The 19,054-nt window shown below is 35.4% G+C and overlaps 1 protein-coding gene across 2 annotated transcripts in view; it reads right to left on the bottom strand.

Annotated features, from left to right (window-relative positions):
* LOC150108873 (serine/threonine-protein kinase unc-51-like) overlaps positions 1-19,054 on the bottom strand; it is a 400,205-nt gene that overhangs the window by 133,852 nt on the left and 247,299 nt on the right. For both annotated transcript variants that reach the window (XM_090410511.1, XM_090410519.1), the window contains exons 18-19: positions 10,369-10,608; positions 5,503-5,619 (exon numbers count right to left, since the gene is read on the bottom strand). In XM_090410511.1, coding sequence (XP_090266637.1) covers positions 5,503-5,619; positions 10,369-10,608 — 357 coding nt within the window. The remainder of the gene's footprint in view (positions 1-5,502; positions 5,620-10,368; positions 10,609-19,054) is intronic.

Raw genomic sequence — 19,054 nt, 5'->3', positions numbered from 1 at the left:
GAGAGCTGGGTCAAAAGTGAAACACTTGACCAAAGACTAGAGACTGCAGATATGAGAGTCCTGAGAAAGATTATAGGTGTGAACAGATGGCATCAATGGCAATATCATATTAAAAACGAGGATATTAGGAAACTTGACATTGTCAGCATCCAGGAATGCGTTAGCAGAGCTAACCTCAGGTGGTATGGTCACTTAAACAGAATTGGCAAGGAAAGATTAGCCAAACAAGTGTTCTTTGCCAGGTCAGCAAGAAAACGACCCACAGGAAGACCAAGATATAGGCGGATTGATACAGTAAAAAATGCCTTAGATGATAGAAATATAAGATCTGATAATGTTGGAGTTTTGACAAGTAACAGGCTGATTTGGAGGAAAATTGTAGATAGGAAGTTAGTGATGATGTAAATTTTTGATGTAGTACAGGATATGATAGTACATCAAATTCCTGCCATGTACCCTCAATGGGTGCATGGCAGGAATTTGATGATGATGGTTAATTTCCTTGTACATGTTGGTTTAACAACTATCTCTTTTTCAACTCTGGAGTTAAAAAAAATAGCTTCTTGTTACTACTGTCTTCTCCTAATCATGATGTTAGTGGATGAAAATGGTAGTTGCAGAAGATAGTACAATTGAGGTATTCAATAAGTAATTTATCAGGGTATTTCATTCTGAATGCAATATATGAGAATGAAATACCCTGATAAATTACTCATTGAATACCTTAATTTCAATTGCATTCCCTCAGTCTGTCTTCAGAGACAGACTGAGGAGATTTTTCAGAGAGTATGAAAGGAAACAAGGAGTTAAGAGTAGAACAAGAGGCTATCCCTGGAAGCTACATAAGGAGTGTTTGGTAAATAGAATGCATTACCTGAGAGCATGATCAGTGTGAAATTTCAAATTGGTTCAAGGCACAGTTTTATGATCTTTTTTTAAATGAGAGTGTGGACCTCTTTTAATGAGTCTTCTGACTCCATAAAGATCTTTCATTTCTTTCTTTTTTAACACCTCAGAGAACACAAGAAACACATTCTCTATCATTATTATGGCAAGTCAGGACTGGCAAACCATGCTATACATACATATCATTACAAGTTGGGAAGATCATGTTTAGAGTCATCAATGGCTATGATAACACTTTCTTCACCTGAATAAATATGACTGCATTTATCTGCCAAAAATTTGGAGAAGTCATCTTAAGATCAATTTCAACACAATTATAAAAACTTCTATACAATATCAAAGGGTGCCAAATTAAAACAATAGGTCTTTTGTCAGTTACCATTTGAATTGTTTCATGCACTCATTGTGACATAACTTGTAGTTGTACTCTGAAGATACTGGTTTGAAATCTAGCGAGATATATGCTACTTAATAAATATCGCTGTGTAATTTATTGTTTTTTTGTTTTGTAATACAATAAAAAACAACAAAATTTTACACCAGCTACATTTGAAGTGCCTGTGTGAAGATACTTCATGCACAAACTTTGTTTGCTTAAACTTGGGCAAAGGATTAAACAGGAATATAACTTCTTGATAACTTTAATTTAATTTATAATAGCCAAGAGAAAACTTTCAACAATAGTTATCATTCCTAAAAGTATCTTCCTATCTGGTTTTAAACTATTCAATTCTCAATCCTAAATAAACAATCATTTTTATGCAATTATTCACACTGAGCTACAAAGGCTCACCAACATTCAGAAGAATATGTTTATTATTATTATTTTTAAATGAACATGGGGTGCTTAAGGGTCAAAGCTGTATAACTGAGAGGAGACCTCCACATAGCCTTTAAAGGAATGCGAAGAACCGACCAGGGCTTCTGACCTAATGTCCAATCCTCACCTTCTCGTGGTGCACCCTGTTGGGTATCTACTTTGATACTGAACGAACGAGGATGGGCTGGCAATTTGGGATTTAGCCGACCAAATTGTATTCTTATTGGTTAAACCAAAATAAAAAATGATGGTACAACATGACAAAATTTCATGCCGGCTGGGACGTCGCCCGGTTAAACAAGGCCCCCGTTGTTTTCGCCAGGGAACCAGGGCAAACAGCGAAAAGTCAGCTACTGGAACAAATCTGAAAACAAACCCCAACTCAACATCACCTGAGTTAAAGATCGGTACTATCAACGTAAGAAGCTTGAATGGCAAAGAAATGGAGCTAGCTGAGGAATTAGATAAGTACAAGATCGACATAATAGGGGTGACTGAAACAAAAAAGATAAAAACTGGTGAGATCTTTCTGAGCAATAAATACAAAATGTTATATTCAGGCAATGACAATCAAGGAAAAGAAGGAGTAGCCATAGTATTCAACACAAAATATGAGGCTAATCTTCTTGAATGGCAGTCAGTCTCAAGTAGAGTAATGTGGGCAAATATGAGAATGGGGAACTGGACAATGAGACTTATTTGTGCCTATGGTCCCACAGAAGGTTCTACTAAGGTAGAAGTGGAAGAATTTTTTGAGGCTTTAGAAAAAGCAACTGACACAATGAAAAAGGAAAAGTTGGTCCTTGTTGGGGATCTAAATAGTAGAGTAGGAAATGATTGTGAGACATACAAAAATATTTTGGGAAAATTTGGAGAAAAGAGAAAAGCTAATAATAATGGCAAATATCTGTTGGATTTCTGCTCAGGACATGGACTGGTTATTACTAACACCATGTTCCAACATAAAAATGTGCACAAATTCACATGGAGAGAAGAGGCTAGGAATAAGAAAGGTCTCATTGACTATGTTATTGTTGATAGTGATGTTTTCTCCCTGGTGCAGGACACCAGAGTGTACAGAGGATTTGAAATTGGAAGTGATCACTATTTAGTCTTGAGCAGGATAAAATTGTATTTCATATTGAAAAGAATAACATGTAAGAAAGTTTTAAAGCGAATAAAAGTTGAGCAGCTCTCAGATGTGTACTGTACACTAAAATACAGAAATATTATTGAAAAGAAAATGAAAGAGTTTTAGAACAGGAATCAAACCTTGGAGATTCAGTGGCAAACTCTGAAGGAAACATTGATTGATTCTGCCAGAGAGGCATGTGGTGAGGTTGTCTGGAAGGATAAAAAAAATCAGAACTCCCTGGTGGACACAGGAAGTTAAAGAGGCAGTGACGGAAAAGAAGAAAGCATATCAAAAGTTCCTGGCAAATAAGTCAGCTTTTACTCTTACAGAATACAGAGACAAATGTAAGAAAGCTAAACAGTGTGTAAAACTAGCTAAACAAAAGTCATGGGAGGACTTTGGCAAGAATATAGAAAATAAATATCAAGAAGGTGGCAAAATATTCTGGAGGTTGTTGAAGAAGCTTAGGAATGGAGGAAAGAGTGCTGTAAAAGGAATTAGAGATGATAAAGGTGAAATGAATACAGGAGAAAAAGATATCCTTGAAGTATGGAGTAATTACTTTGAAAAACTGCTAAATGAAACAAGCAGTGATGACAGCACAGTGATAAAAAATACTGACCAGGCATGCAGTCAGGAATACATATCCATACTTGAAGTAGAAAAAGCCATCAAAGGGCTTGAAATGTGGAAAGGCAGCAGGAGTAGATGATATTCGACCAGAAATGCTGAAGTATGGTGGTATAAGAGTCTTACAGTGGCTGCACTGCATAGTTCAGAAAGCCTGGACAGAGGGGCGAATTCCCGATGATTGGAGTAGAGCTCTCATAGTACGCATATATAAAAAGGGAAATAAAACTCAATGTGAGAATTACAGAGGTATTTTCCTGCTGAGTGTTTCTGGCAAGATCTATGCAAGTATACTTGAGAAACGGTTGAGAAGAATTGTGGAAGAAAAGCTTGGTGAAGAACAAGCTGGATTCAGGCCAAATAGAGGCTGTCAGGATCAGATCTTCACTTTACGACAAATAGTCGAGAAAGCATGGGAATATAACAAAGATCTGTATTTAAGTTTTGTCGATTTGGAAAAGGCATATGACAAGGTGCCAAGAGAGAAGCTATTCAATACGCTGCAGTTATATGGTGTCAATGGGGCATTATATCAAGCAATACTTAGTCTTTATTTGAGTTGTGAGTCAGCAGTTAGAATTGAAGGAAGTACAGGAAGATGGTTTAATGTTAAATCTGGTGTGAGACAAGGATGTACATTATCCCCTCTGTTATTCATTATCTATATGGATCACATTATGAAGGAATGTGGTATTAAATCTGATATCAAAATTGGAGATGTTAATGTCAGCTCTTTGCTTTATGCGGATGATGTTATACTTCTAAATAATTCCGCTACAAGTCTGCAAGATTCTCTGACTAAATTGAATAGCTGTTGTAATAGATATGGTATGAAGGTCAACAATAAAAAGACAAAGACAATGAAAATAGGCAGAATCATTGAAAATGTCAACTGTGTTGTGAATGGAGAACCTGTGGAACAAGTAAAACAATCCAGCTACTTAGGCACAATTTTTACTGAAGATGGTAAACTAAATATAGAAATAAACAACAGAATCAGCAAAACTGGTATCGTGGGAAGTCAATTGAATAAATTCATATGGAATAAGAAAGAAATTAGTCGGAACACTAAATTAGCTGTATACAAGACTGTGTTCAAACCAATTTTAACTTATGGATCTGAGAGCTGGGTCAGAAGTAAAACACTTGACCAAAGACTAGAGACCGCAGATATGAGAGTCCTGAGAAAGATTAGAGGCGTGAACAGATGGCATCAATGGCAATATCATATTAAAAATGAGGATATTAGGAAAGAACTTGACATTGTCAGCATCCAGGAAAGCGTTAGCAGAGCTAATCTCAGATGGTATGGTCACTTATATAGAATGGGAGAGGAAAGATTAACAAAACAAGTGTTCTCTGCCAGGTTGGCAGGAAAACGACCCAGAGGAAGACCAAGATATAGGTGGATTGATACGGTACAAAGTGCCATAGACGATAGAAATATAAGATCTGATAATGTTGGAGTCTTGACAAGCAACAGACTGATTTGGAGGAAAATTGTAGATAGGAAGTTAGTAATGATGTAATTTTTTCATGTAGTACTATCATATCCTGTCATATCATACCCTTGAGGGTACATGGCAGGAATTTGATGATGATGATGATGATTAAATGAACATATTCTTTTGTGTGTAGGGGAGCCTTTGTATTTCAGTCAGAGTAATGGCAATGTCCTTTAGTTGGAAAGACCTGGCATAGGTTTATAATCCCAACAGAAAGCTTTTATAGAGAATCTCTACAAACATTTCTATCCACATACATGTGGGTGTTTCATCCTGTAAAAACTAATGACAAAATTTACAGACATAGCAAACTATGCAGACAGGATTATGAGATTTCTATGAAGCCAGGTTACAGGCCATTCACTTTAATGTAAGGGGAATAAGGAAAAGATGAGATTTTATGTGTGGTTATGTTTGAATGTCTATTTACACAATATTCTCTCCGCTAATCCACCCTATACCAAAACATCAACAGATAATAAAAATTAATTGACAATAAAACTCACCACCACCACTGTAAGGAAATGCATATTTTCCTATACCATGATCACTTAATCGTCCAGCACTGCCAGATCGCTGCAGTCTATCATCTGTTTCCATTGATTCTTTCATGGGAGTTGTTCCTATTCAAAAGACAAAATACATAAATTAAGACGTATGTCTATAATTGCAAGAAAACAATATGAAGATGGTAAAATAAGTACTGACAAGAGCTATGGAAAAAAAAAAACCCACAAACGAAGTGTAATTAAAACTGAATGACCTCTAAAAATTGAATATTGAAGACTTGACATATGAACATCAAGTGAATATTATGTAATATCATATATTGTGTTATTATCATTCTGGAACTCCGTGTAGTCACAAAACTCAGTGTGAGAGGTACACCTTAGACAACACAAAGGGCATCATACTGCTTAAATTTATTCACTCCCTGCCTTCTCACTACTCTCACAGCAATGCGATCTGTTATCCTTTCATTTGCAAAAACATGACTGCTCATCCTCTTGCTTCTCACTGCTTCTTCTGGCAGTGTGCAGGATGGCCACTTGTCCTTATTCTATAATGTGAAAAATCTCCACATTATCAATTCAGTCAACACCTTCAAAGGTCTCAATGATGTTTTCCCTTTATCTTCAATCCAGTGAACTCTGCAGATGTGGACTCAGTCTAGCCTCATAATCAATTCCATAGTACTGACATAGTTTCTGTTATCTACCTTGTACTCTATCCCAAAATTACTTCATCCCCTTCAAATCATAGTAATCAGATCTACAGTTAAAAATTGTTACCACATTATGCATGTCCTCCCAGAATTTACGGTGTTCCCAAAGCGTACAAACATAATGTTCTGCTTTGGCTGATATTGGGAGGTATAGATAGTCCCAATTATTACCTAGCCAAGAAATTAGCATTAACACTCAAGGAGTTGGTAGGTCATTCCCCTCCTATATGAAGAACACACAACACTTCATAAACAAAATTAAAAACATATTGCTCTGCAAAGATGATTTATTAGTTAGATTTGACATTCCTGCCTTATCACAAATGTCCCAATCAGTGAGACGATTCTTCTCTTACAGATCAAATTTCTACCCAATATTATGGTTCTCTTTGCCTATGTACTACATTCTGGTTACTTCATGTGGCAAAATAATTTTATCTACAAAAAGAAGGTACAGACATTACATTTATTTTCATTACACTACCCCCCCCACCACAATTTGACTACCTTTCCAGCTTATTCAAATCTACTTAAGAGCTACAAACATGAGCTTCTGACCTAGTGTCCAATCTCCCAACCTCAAGAGGTGCTTCCCAATTATACATATCCACCTGGATAATGAATGAACAAGGATGAGTTGGGAAATTTGGGAGTTAGCTGAGCAAACTGCATTCTAGTGTTTGGGCTTAGATGCTGAATAATAAAACTCATGTTAGAATGATAATAGCACTTGGAGTAAATTAAACAATAGTTAAGTATTGTTTAATAGTTTAATATTAAATATAAAATAATATAATATTTTAATAAAATTATAATAAAATAATATAATTAAGCATAATATAAAATTTAATAGTTTAGAGATATACCTCAGTGAAAACTGGCATATGATGGCTCTGTTAGTTAGGGTTTTAACAATACCATACTGCTGGAAGATTGGGGAGAGGAAGGAAGGGGGGTAGGATGGTGAGAGTTTGAGCATATAGCTGCCTGTCTAAGATTATCAATATACTTTAAAAGAAAGATTACCATTTGGAAAGCACATTATTAAAGCTTCTAAAAAGGCTGCACTATTATTACTCATTTCCATAGTAACGTGGATTCTTGTATGTTGACAAATTGAGAACATCAATGTATCTTACCCAGACAGAAGGCTTAAGAATGGCTGGGTCAAAAGCATACTTTTCAAATATCTCCATGTACGAAATGTGTAGGGAATGACTTTGGTTTACTAAATTTCATTTTATTTGGTGTTTATTGTGTGTTAGTTATGTTGACAGGTTTGTGTGTTTATTACTGAGATAAAGTATACTAAAACAGGTGAAATTCTGTTAAATAATGAGATGTTACATTAAGGTAACAGAAATCTGGAAAAGAATTAATAGCATTTAACACTAAACAAAGATAATTTTATTAACTGGAAAGCAATTTCAAACAGAATGATGTGGCTAAATCACATGGCCAGGGATGATGAGGAAGATATGCATCAGCAGATTAGTACACTGAGTGCAAGTCGAGTAATTATTATGGAGTGCTACAACTTCGGAGGCATAGTAAATTGGAAGGAGAAAGAATCACATGGCAAAAAGGAAATGGAATTTATACACTTAATGAGAGATAAACATTTCCAGCCTAAATTGACAGAGAGGACTTGGAGTATGAGAATGTTGGATCTTGTTATAGGGGCAGGAGACCTGTCCATAACTAAGGTGGCATGACCTACCTTTCACTGGTTACACTGCCTCCAACTGGGGAAAGTGATCATGTGGTCTTGACTTGGGAAGTAGCAAAACATGTGGAAATTCCAGTTAAGAAAGGGTATATATTTGGAACAATAAAGCAGATGATGATGCATTTAAGAGCCAGCTTGAAGCAGTAACATGGCATAAAATTCTGCAATGGAAGGATATTCACAGTGTATGGAGGGTAGTCAAAGGTTACGAGCATAAATTGGGTAGGAGTTAGATGGATAAGTAGTATTGTTAAGCATGAGTTGCAAACAAAGAAAATGTTGTGGAGGGTATATAACAAGAACGGTGACCAACTAAGTCATGAACAGTATAAGGATCAGGCAAGAACAGTAACTGGCATGGTAAGGATGACAAAAATTAGATTATGACAATTATAAACAAAAGGGGGTTACAAAGAGTTTTTTTTGCTATGTGGCAAGTAGGAGGAAGGATAATTTCAATAATACTGCTAGATTTTTCAAAGGCATTTGACAGGATACCATATGGAACTAACTCTAATCCTATGTGAAGGAGTATCCAGAGCATGGTTTGCCAATCCTGATTTCTCATACACATGATCATGAATGTAACTTTTGTGTTCTTCAAGGAGGATGTTAACTAATCTACTAGTTGGTTCAAAGTGGACTAACTGTAGTCACAAGGAACTTTACACATTCCAGAATATGCATGAGGATGAAAATGATCTTCAGAAGAAAGGATGAAGAGATATAGCTGACTGAAAGGTTTGAAACTGGCAGAGGGATCACATCTGCAGAGAACTTTGGCATTTTTCTGATGTATCCTTAATATATGAGATGAGAATGGTCTTGCCGAGACTTTTGTGTTGGTTGCAGGATGATGGCGGGAGGTGCATGCAATATTTAATCTAATTTATATGGGTGTAGTCATTGGCTAAAAACGTGTTGTGAAGGTCTCTCAGTCAGTTTCAAGGGCTATACCATTTGAACAATAGCTCTGGCTTGATGAATAAATATTTTGAGGATGCCATACTGTTGGTATGGCATCCTCAAAGTACTTATGCAAATACTTTTCTGTATGAGTGGGTTTTCTGTAAGTATGCTTGTCACAGTTTTAATTGTGCTCTAAAGATGCTGGGTTGAAAACCAATGTAATATTCAAAAGTTTAATAAATGTAATTTTTTCCTCTTTTGGTGTTGTTTATACCATGAAGCTCTATTATGAATGATGCTGTACACAATTTTTGCCACCATGCAAGAAACTACTGCTCTGCTTATTAGAAGTCTGAAGTGACTCGACAAGTATCAGTTTGGCTCATAGAGTAGAGCTTTCAGATTATTTAACCTCCAGTCCATTTACAATAATGCAATACAAAAACTTGTGCAGATTCATAACCATTCATGGGATTGATTCATAGAAAACAAGAAAAGATGGAGTAACCAAATTTTACTACACAATCATTCAAACAACATAAAGTAAATATCCAAAATACAAATACTCAATATTTAAGATGTAGCAACTTAAAGCAGAAATCAATAAGCTTATAATTTGCAGTTCTCAATATTATAAGAGAGTTCATTTTCTATAGAAAGTATCAATATTTTGCATAGAACATTTCTTTTCTTTCAAGAAATTAAAGCAACTAAACTGTGATTCTGCACAAATTTTTAAAACCAAAAGAAATTACATTAAACATTTTGCTAAGTGACAAACTTAGGTGTTGGGCATTATAACTTATTTTAATGGTATTACAAAATCATAAAATTAATTTACAAAAGAATGTTTATTAAATGGCATATATTTGAATTTACAATATTTACAATTTGAACTGTTTCACTTACTCACTGTCATGTGCAAACTGTAACATGTTGTTTTGCTCTGAAGAAGGTGGTTTGAAATCCAGCAAAACATAAACCAGTTAATAAACAACCTTTTATAAATTAATTTTGTGGTGTTGTAATACAATTAAAATAAGTTAAAAATAATGTCCACCACCTAAGCATGTCAATTAGCAAAGTGTTTAATGTAATTTCTTTTGGTTTTATGCTTATGATAATAAAATTTACACAGAATCACCATTAAATTGCTTTAATTTCTTGAAAGACTGCTTTTTATCATATGTATCAAATTATAAAAAGCAGCTCCAAGAATATTAAAATAATAAATATATGACAATCACCTCTCACTAGAGAAAACTCACAGGGACCAGAGAAATAATGCTTTGTTATGGTGAAAAGTTTGCTATAGGGAATTTCTTTTAGAACAGTACCACTGGCTTTGGTCTGGACTTCTCAGTAGTTTAATTATCATAGTGTTTGCTATAGTGAGTGACAACTGTATATTCGTACAGATAATATTTATCAGATAACATCAGAATACATTTAGGTTTGTTCAGAAAAAGAACAAAGAATACAATTTTTTCCAGATGAAATTGTTCCTACCAGGCCAAAGATCCTTGGAATGTATCTCAGGCAGGGTGACTGTTCGTGCTCCAAAAGCCATTCTTAAAGGGGAAGAAGCAGCATTGACATTCCTATAATCTAATCCTCTAAGTGTGGCTAGAGAAGGTTCTGTATGACACCTAAAGGTTGAGAGTTCTCCTTGAGGAGATGCCAAGATAGGAGAAAGTGGATTAACTGTTCCTGGAAATGGCAAATAACTGGAAATTGGTGCAGAATTACCTGAAAGATACAATTCTGTGTCGAGTTACATGAGACATGGTGGAAACAAAATTAAATTTTGTTTCCAGAAGATTTTTGATAATTCATAGTTCAGACAATTGTAGAAAATTCATTAAACATGGAAATAGCAATATTTACAATCGTGGGCTTTTGTGTTGGAGTCATGACCATTTCACAAGAGATGGTGAAGGGGAGGGGGGGAAATATATATATAGAAAAATAGTCAATAATATATGATTAAGTGGAACAGATAGTAAGTATTATATAATGAATTTACACAGGGTGTTGGCAAAGACATTTACAAAGAATCCATCTAAAAGTCTGTATGATATAAATGCATTTGGAGCCTCATTTCATATCCATTAATGAATAATACATAAAATTAGTCATACATGTAGACTTCAGACTTCATTTATTATTATTACTGTTATACAGGTATCTTCATGGAGTCAGATAACTCATCATGGGAGACACACAATAATCTTTATATAAGCAACACCTATGACAGCTCTCCTTAAACTCATTCACAACTCTCCAAACAAAATCTAGTCTGAACACCCTTACTAAGCACACTTCTACACAGCTCTCCAAACAAAAATCTAGTCTGAACACCTTTACTAAGCACACTTCTACACAACTCCTAGGGATGACCCCTAGTTCTCTTTCTATCCATCATGTATTGAAATGTCCCCTTCGTGTCAGTTTTACAAAACAATTTTAATAAGCTTCTATTATGTTCCCTCTTTTCCAACTATCAATTAAAACTTTGCAACCCACACACCTTCAAATTATTCTCACAGGGAGCATTCCATAGATGTGTCACTAGCTTGGTCACTTCAATACTAATTATATTCCTTTCTAATATCTTCATTTTTATTTTTTTACTAAGTAATTTAAGGAAATTACAATGTCACTAGGATATACATTAAAATAAATTTTAATATACTTCAATATTTCGGCAACGTCACATTGCCATTTTCAATAAACTTAAGAACAAGACACGTGCACGCAGGCACAACAAACAGTAAATGAGGAAGAAGCAGGAAGCTATCATTTCTCCTAAAGTCCTGATGGTGCTCCCTAGCGGGCAATGTTGATATTCTTGGGCGATTGGGCTGAAGGTCTTCTGATGTAGGTTTCCTAAATTTGAGGCAGTCTCATGCAGCCAAATTTGTTGAGGTTCAGATTGTTTCTTAGGGCTGAAGCTGATTCCATGAAAAGCCTTTCATACTTGTATTTACTATGGTGTACTATCGTGGCTTTCTTCTACCGTATTCTATGGCAGGTATCCAGCACATGGTCAGCAAGATCAGAGTGGCTGTACTGGTGAAACCAGATGTAGTCCTTGTGTTCTATCCAAAATTCTGATATTGGCTGTCCTGCCTGTTTGGCCAAAGTAGGACAGCTTACAGCTGCAAGGTACCTGGTATACACCAGGTAGGTTGGTCTTGTGAAGGAGGTTGGTCTGGAGGTTGAAAATGGCAACATGACGTTGCCGAAATATTAAAGTATATTAAAATTTATTTTAATGTATATCCTAGTGACAGTGTAATTTCCTTAAATTACTTAGTAAAAAATGCATAACCAACGTCTAAGCCTTTCCACAAGAATCTCAATTTTTAATATGATTCTGCCATTGGTGCTATTGGTTCACTCCGCAAATTTTTCTCAGAACCTTATCTGTGGTTTCTAGTCTTTGATCAAGTGCTTTATTTCTAACCCAACTCTCAGATGCATAACTTAAAACTGGTTTGAACACTGGCTTGTATACTGCTAGCTTGGTGTTTTGACTAATTTCTCTCTTATTACATATAAATTTATTCAGCTGGATACCCACTGTACTAGTTTTGTTTATTCCGTTGCCTATTTCCAGATGTAATCTGCCATCTTAACTTAAAACTGTGTGCAAATAACTAAAATATTTTACTTGTTCTAGGATCTCAATTTAGAATGCAACTGAAGTTTTCTATATTCCTGCCTATTTTCATAGTTTTGGCCTTTTCATTGCTGATTTTCATGCCAAATTTATTATGGCTGTTAGGCTGTTATTCAATTTAGTTAGAGAATCCTGGAGACTTGCACTAGATTTCTTCAGGAATACAACCACCTGCGTAAAGCAAAGAGCTAGGTTGGACATCTCCAATTCTAATACCAGGCTTGATGCTACTTGCTTTCATAATCTGACACATATAAATGATGAATAAGAGTGGAGATAATGTGCATCCTTGCCTTACCCCTGATTTTACATCAAACCATCTTCCTGTATTTCCTTCAATTCTAACTGCTGTATAACGTTCCATTCACTATATACAATTGTAGTGTTTTGAAAGCTTTTATATGGGCACTTTGTCATATGTCTTTTCCAGATCTACAAGGATCTGTACTTCAAAACTGAAGTACAGATCCTTGTCATATTCCCATGATTTCTCAACTTAAAATGTCTTAAAGTGAAAATCTGATCTTGACAACCTCTATTTGGCTTGAACCCAGCTAGCTCTTCTCCAAGTTTCTCTTCCACAATCATTTTCAATCTCTTTTCAAGTATGCTTGCATAAATCTTACTTGGAACACTTAATAGAGAAATTCCTCTGTAATACATTCAGCTTTATTCCCTTTTTTATAGATAGGTATTATGACAGCTCTACTCCAATCATCAGGAATTTTCCCTTCTGAATTATGCAGTGTAGCACTATACTATACCTCCATACTTCAGCGCTTCTGATCGAATATCATCTACTCCAGCTGCCTTTCCACGTTTCAAGTTTTTGACAGCTTTTTATACCTCAAGTATTGATATATTGATGCGTTCCTCTTGAAAATTTTCTAGTATGGTTTGTCACTACTTGGTTCGTTTAGCAGTCTTTCAAAGTAATTACTCTAGACACCAATGCTATCTTTATCTTCAGTTTTTCTGTCATCTTTATCATCTTTGATTAATTTTCAATACTCTTTCCTCCATTTCTAAGTTTCTTCAGTAGCCTCCAGAACATTTTGCCACCTTTCTGATTTTTATTTTCTATATGCTTACCAGTCTTCCCATGACTTTTGTTTAGTTACTTTTACATATAGCTTAGCTCACTTACATTTTTCTCTGTATTCTTTTAGGGTATCTGCTGACTTAAATGCCAGGAACTTTTGGCATGCGTTCTTCTTTTTCAGGACTGCTTCTTTAACTTCTTGTGCTTACTATGGTGTTTTTATTTCTCTATTCTTGCAGACAACTTCACCACATACCTCCCTAATTGAATCAATCAATGTCTTCTTCTTCAGAGTTTGCCACCAAGATTTCAAGGTTTAGTTCTTGTTTTCAATTTGTTCCATTCTTTTTTTCAATAATGTTTGGAAACTTCGAGTCTACAATTTACTAGTAAAAGCTACTTATCTTTAATTCTCTTTAAAACTTTTTTTATATGCTGTTCTTTTCAAATTCCTGCTTTCCAATTTCCTGTACACTAATGTATTCTGAACTAGCCTTATGATATCACTGTCAAAAAATGATGTAGTCGATGAGGCTTTTCTATTTCTTGTGTCTTCTCTTCATGTGAACTTGTGCACATCTTTATGTTGAAAGATGGTGTTAGTAATGACTAGTCCATGTCCTGAGCTGTTCAAGTCTTTTCCCATTTTTTCCCATCCAACAAGGACCACTTTTCTCATTTTCTTTATGTCAGCTGCCAGTTCTAGACTCAAAAAATTCCTCCACTTCTTCCTTGGAAGAACTTTCTGTGAGACCATGGCCAAAAACAAGTTTCATTGTCCATGCCCATTTTTTGAAGTTTGCCTACATAACCCTACTTGAAACTGCCTTCCAATCAAGAAGTTTATCTTTGTGTGTAGTGTTGAATGCTATTGCTTCTACTTCCTTTCCTGTGATCATTATTGCCTGAAAATAGCATTTTATAATTATTATTTAGTAATATTTCACCTGTTTTCGTTTTCTTTGTGTAATGCCAATTATATTTGCATGGTACTGTTCCAATTCTTCTGCAAGTTCAATTTCATTTCCATTAATATACCTAATACTGTTCATATTTGGTCTAATGTGATAAAACTAAGAACTTTTATTGTTAAAAGACCATAAGATTTAATGATTACAAATACAAAGAGCAATAAGTTTCACTAGCCACTGTCTAACATTTTCAAGGCTGTACTGGTGTGAAAACAAATGCATCAAGTTACATGAAAACATACACTTTAGTAACTGCTAGGCCGTTACATTTGATAATTCGTGTTTGATGGTGTGCATGCATTCGAATGCTTCAGTCAGAATCCGGTACAATGACCACGTGTTGTGCAGTTTTTCGCATATTGTAGTTCTGTTGAGCTGAGAGAATTGATGAGATATTTCCATGTCTTTAAGAATAGCACCTTGATTTCTATTTAAATTATTGCCTGTGCGTAGCACCACTGCTGCTTCTTTGAAAGTTCTGTGTCTGTAGTCATTCTCGATGTGGCATAGAACTGTTTTCCCAATCTATAACATGATTTGATGTTGAGAAATGATGAGCTAAACCAGATGTGATGATTCTATTGTGAATGACATCCCCCACATGTTCCTACTGTCTTATTTCAAAACTTCTAAAGGTCTGTCCAATGTAAGAAAGGCCATACACGTGCATGGAATTTCATATACTCCAGGAAATTTGAAGAAAGGTACATCATCTTTGGGTGATCTTAAGACCTGTCTGATTGTGTTAGTTGGTTTAAAAACTACTCTGATGTTATGAGCTTTTAACATTCTCGCCAATTTTGTGGATACTGAATAATATATGGAATGACAGCTGTGGACACATACTGGGACTCCGTTCCACGTTGTTGAGGGGTTATCTTTAAAAAGCAATTTGTTTAAAATATTAGAATGGTATCCATTCAGAGATAGAGTGTTAGCTATTTGTGACAGTTCTCTCTGTACATCTACATCTTTCGAAATAGACCTTAAGGCTCTATTAGGAGCATATGAATGATGCTGTGTTTTTGTGATCTATGATGGTTAGACGAATAATGTAGATATCTATCTGTATCTGTGGGTTTCTTGTAAATGGACAGTTGGACATTGTTATCTTCTCTCCTCACCAGTATGTCAAGAAAGGGTAGATCTTTGTTCTTCTCCAGTTCCATAGTGAATTTGATCTTATTATGTAGTGAGTTGATTTTATTAAGAAACACGAGAAGGTTTTCCATGGTATTCATGGTATCCTTCCAGATGAGGAACACGTCATTGACATATCTCCACCAAAGGTTAGACCTTCCGATTGTTTGTATACTATGTTATTTACTTTGAAGAAATTTGATTTCAAGCAATGATGAAACAACTGGGTGATGTCCTGAGGGAAGAGATCTTTTAGAATGTTGACAACTTCTACAACCGGTACATTAGTGAATAAGGATGTCTGTTTGTGATATTTTGATCCTTTGAATTTTTCCACAAATTGTTGAGAGTTTTTAATGTACGTCTCTGTTTGTCTAATTTTTTCTTTCATTAAATTTCATTAGCAAAGCATCTGGCAAATTTAAGGAAAGGAAAAATTAGACAAACAGAGACCTACATTAAAAACTCTCAACAATTTGTGGAAAATTTCAAAAGGATCAAAATATCACAAACGGACATCCTTATTCACTAATGTACCGATCGTAGAGGTGATCAATATTTTAAAAGATCTCTTCCCTCAGGACATCACCCAGTTGTTTCATCATTGCCTGAAATCAAATTTCTTCAAAGTAAATAACATAGTATACAAACAATCGGAGGGTCTGGCCATGGGCAGCCCCCCTCTCACCACCATGCGCAGACCTATTTATGGGAAAACTTGAAAAGGAAAAATGTTTCCACCACTTCACCTAAACCGTCGATTTGGTGGAGATATGTCAATGACGTGTTCATCATCTGGAAGGATACCATGGAAAACCTTCTCGTGTTTCTTAATAAAATCCACTCACTACATAATAAGATCAAATTCACTATGGAACTGGAGAAGAACAAAGATCTACCCTTTCTTGACATACTGGTGAGGAGAGACGATAACAATGTCCAACTGTCCATTTACAAGAAACCCACAGATAGGGGTAGATATCTACATTATTCGTCTAACCATCAGAGATCACAAAAACATAGCATCATTCATATGCTCCTAATAGAGCCTTAAGGTCTATTTCGAAAGAAGTAGATGTACAGAGAGAACTGTCACAAACAGCTAACACTCTATCTCTGAATGGATACTCTTCTAACATTTTAAACAAATTGCTTTTTAAAGACAATCCCCAATAACATGGAACGGAGTTCCAATATGTGTCCACAGCTGTCATTCCATATATTAATTCAGTATCCACAAAATTGGTGAGAATGTTAAAAGCTCATAACATCAGAGTAGTTTTTAAACCAACTAACACAATCAGACAAGTCTTAAGATCACCCAAAGATGATGTACCTTTCTTCAAATTTCCTGGAGTATATGAAATTCCATGCACGTGTGGCCTTTCTTACATCGGACAGACCTCTAGAAGTTGTGAAATAAGACAGAAGGAACATGTGGGGATGTCAATCATAATAGAATCATCACATCTGGTTTAGCTCATCATTTCTCAATATCAAATCAGGTTATAGATTGGAAAAACAGTTCTATGCCTTACATCGAGAATGACTACAGACACAGAACTTTCAAAGAAGCAGCAGTGGTGCTACACACAGGCAATAATTTAAATAGAAATCAAGGTGCCATTCTTAAAGAGATATGGAAATATCTCATCAATTCTCTCAGCTCAACAGAACTACAATATGCGAAAAACTGCACAACACGTGGTCATTGTACCGGATTCTGACTGAAGCATTCGAATGCATGCACACCATCAAACACGAATTATCAAATGTAACGGCCTAGCAGTTACTAAAGTGCATGTTTTCATGTAACTTGATGCATCTGTTTTCAAACCAGTACAGCCTTGAAAATGTTAGACAGTGGCTAGTGAAACTTATTGCTCTTTGTATTTGTAATCATTAAATCTTATGGTCTTTTAACAATAAAAGTTCTTAGTTTTAATACTCCTTATATTGATGGCTCCTATCTTCAGTTTTTCTAGATGTTGAGTTGGAGTTTGTTCCAGTAGCTGATTTTCACTGTTCTCCCTAGTTCACTGATGAAAATGATGGGGGCATTGTTTAACCGTGCAACAGCCCAGTTAGCATGAAATTTCATCATGTTGTACCATCATACATTTTTGGTTTAAGCCAATAAAAAGTATGATTTTGTCATTCAGTACCCAGTAGATACCTACTAACAGGGAGCAACATGTGAAGGTGAGGACTGGACATTAATTCAGAAGCTCCAGTTGGTTCTTTGCATTCCTGAAAAGCGTTGTGGAGGTCTCCTCCCAGTTATTTAGCTTTGACCCTTAATGACCTCTTTTTTGAAAACATAAAGCTATAAATAAACTAACAGAATGTTGGTTATTTAGATTACGCTATAGACCATCGGTTCTCAACTGGTGGTAAGTGCTGGGCCCTTCAGGGGTACACGAAAAATAATCAGTAATGGCGGAAAAAACAAGTAAACAAAATGCAAAACGTTAGTTATGGAACAATAAATGTTAAGTTTGAATCACCGCTAATGGAGACACTTCAAAACTAGCTCACATTAGTGAAATGATGATTGGTGAGGGTGTGGCTATGAACTCCTCCCCGAAACCACTTTTTCTACAAAGCATTACACACAGTTCATGCGTCACTTTTGTCATCCATCCTCCTTTCCAGAACAATCGCATGTTACTAAGAAATGACCTTTGCAATAACGAACCTTCCACTGACTTCCATTTGCAACGTTTCTAGAACTTCTCCAAAAATATAAAAGTACAAACCACAGATTAAATCTGTGGTTTGTACTTTTAGTGTAGTAATTTTGCTTTCCCAACTCATTATCTCATTTCCACTATTTTACATTAAGATAGGCACTGAACAAAAGTGTCAGTATTTAAAAACAGCTATTTTAAAAACAAGGGGTACAATTTATAGAATTGGGTTTAAAAGGGGTACACAAGTGGAAAAAGGTTGGGAACCACTGCTATAGACTATAGTTATGAGATAAGTACAGTATGTCTGCAATCCACATGAATTCACTTGGTGATATATTCCTGTTTTGCAAAAAGACATGGAACTCAAATTTCAAGAATGAAAAACGTGCCTCTCCATATGAGACTAGCTAATTAAATTTAGTTGAAAATCCTATGTAAAGGTTCTTTGCAGCTTAGACAAAATTTCAATTAGTGTTTTCAAGGAAAAAAAATTAAGTAGTGTGACTTTTAATTATGCTTAGGACAAGTGGTGTATGAAACATATATTGTAAAATTCATTTCACTTTATAAAATCAAAACAATAACCGTCTACTTGGTGATGCAAACTTATACACCCTGGAATCCAAGAAACCAATTCACTTCCGAAAATCAAAATAACAGTCTG

Source organism: Typopeltis vanoorti, chromosome 2 (genome assembly GCF_054136105.1).
Source record: "Typopeltis vanoorti isolate ZY-2024b chromosome 2, IOZ_Tvanoo_1.0, whole genome shotgun sequence".
Classification (NCBI taxonomy): Eukaryota; Metazoa; Arthropoda; class Arachnida; order Uropygi; family Thelyphonidae; genus Typopeltis; species Typopeltis vanoorti.
Note: the sequence above shows the minus strand (reverse complement) of the source record. Positions and strands in the feature narration are given on the sequence as shown.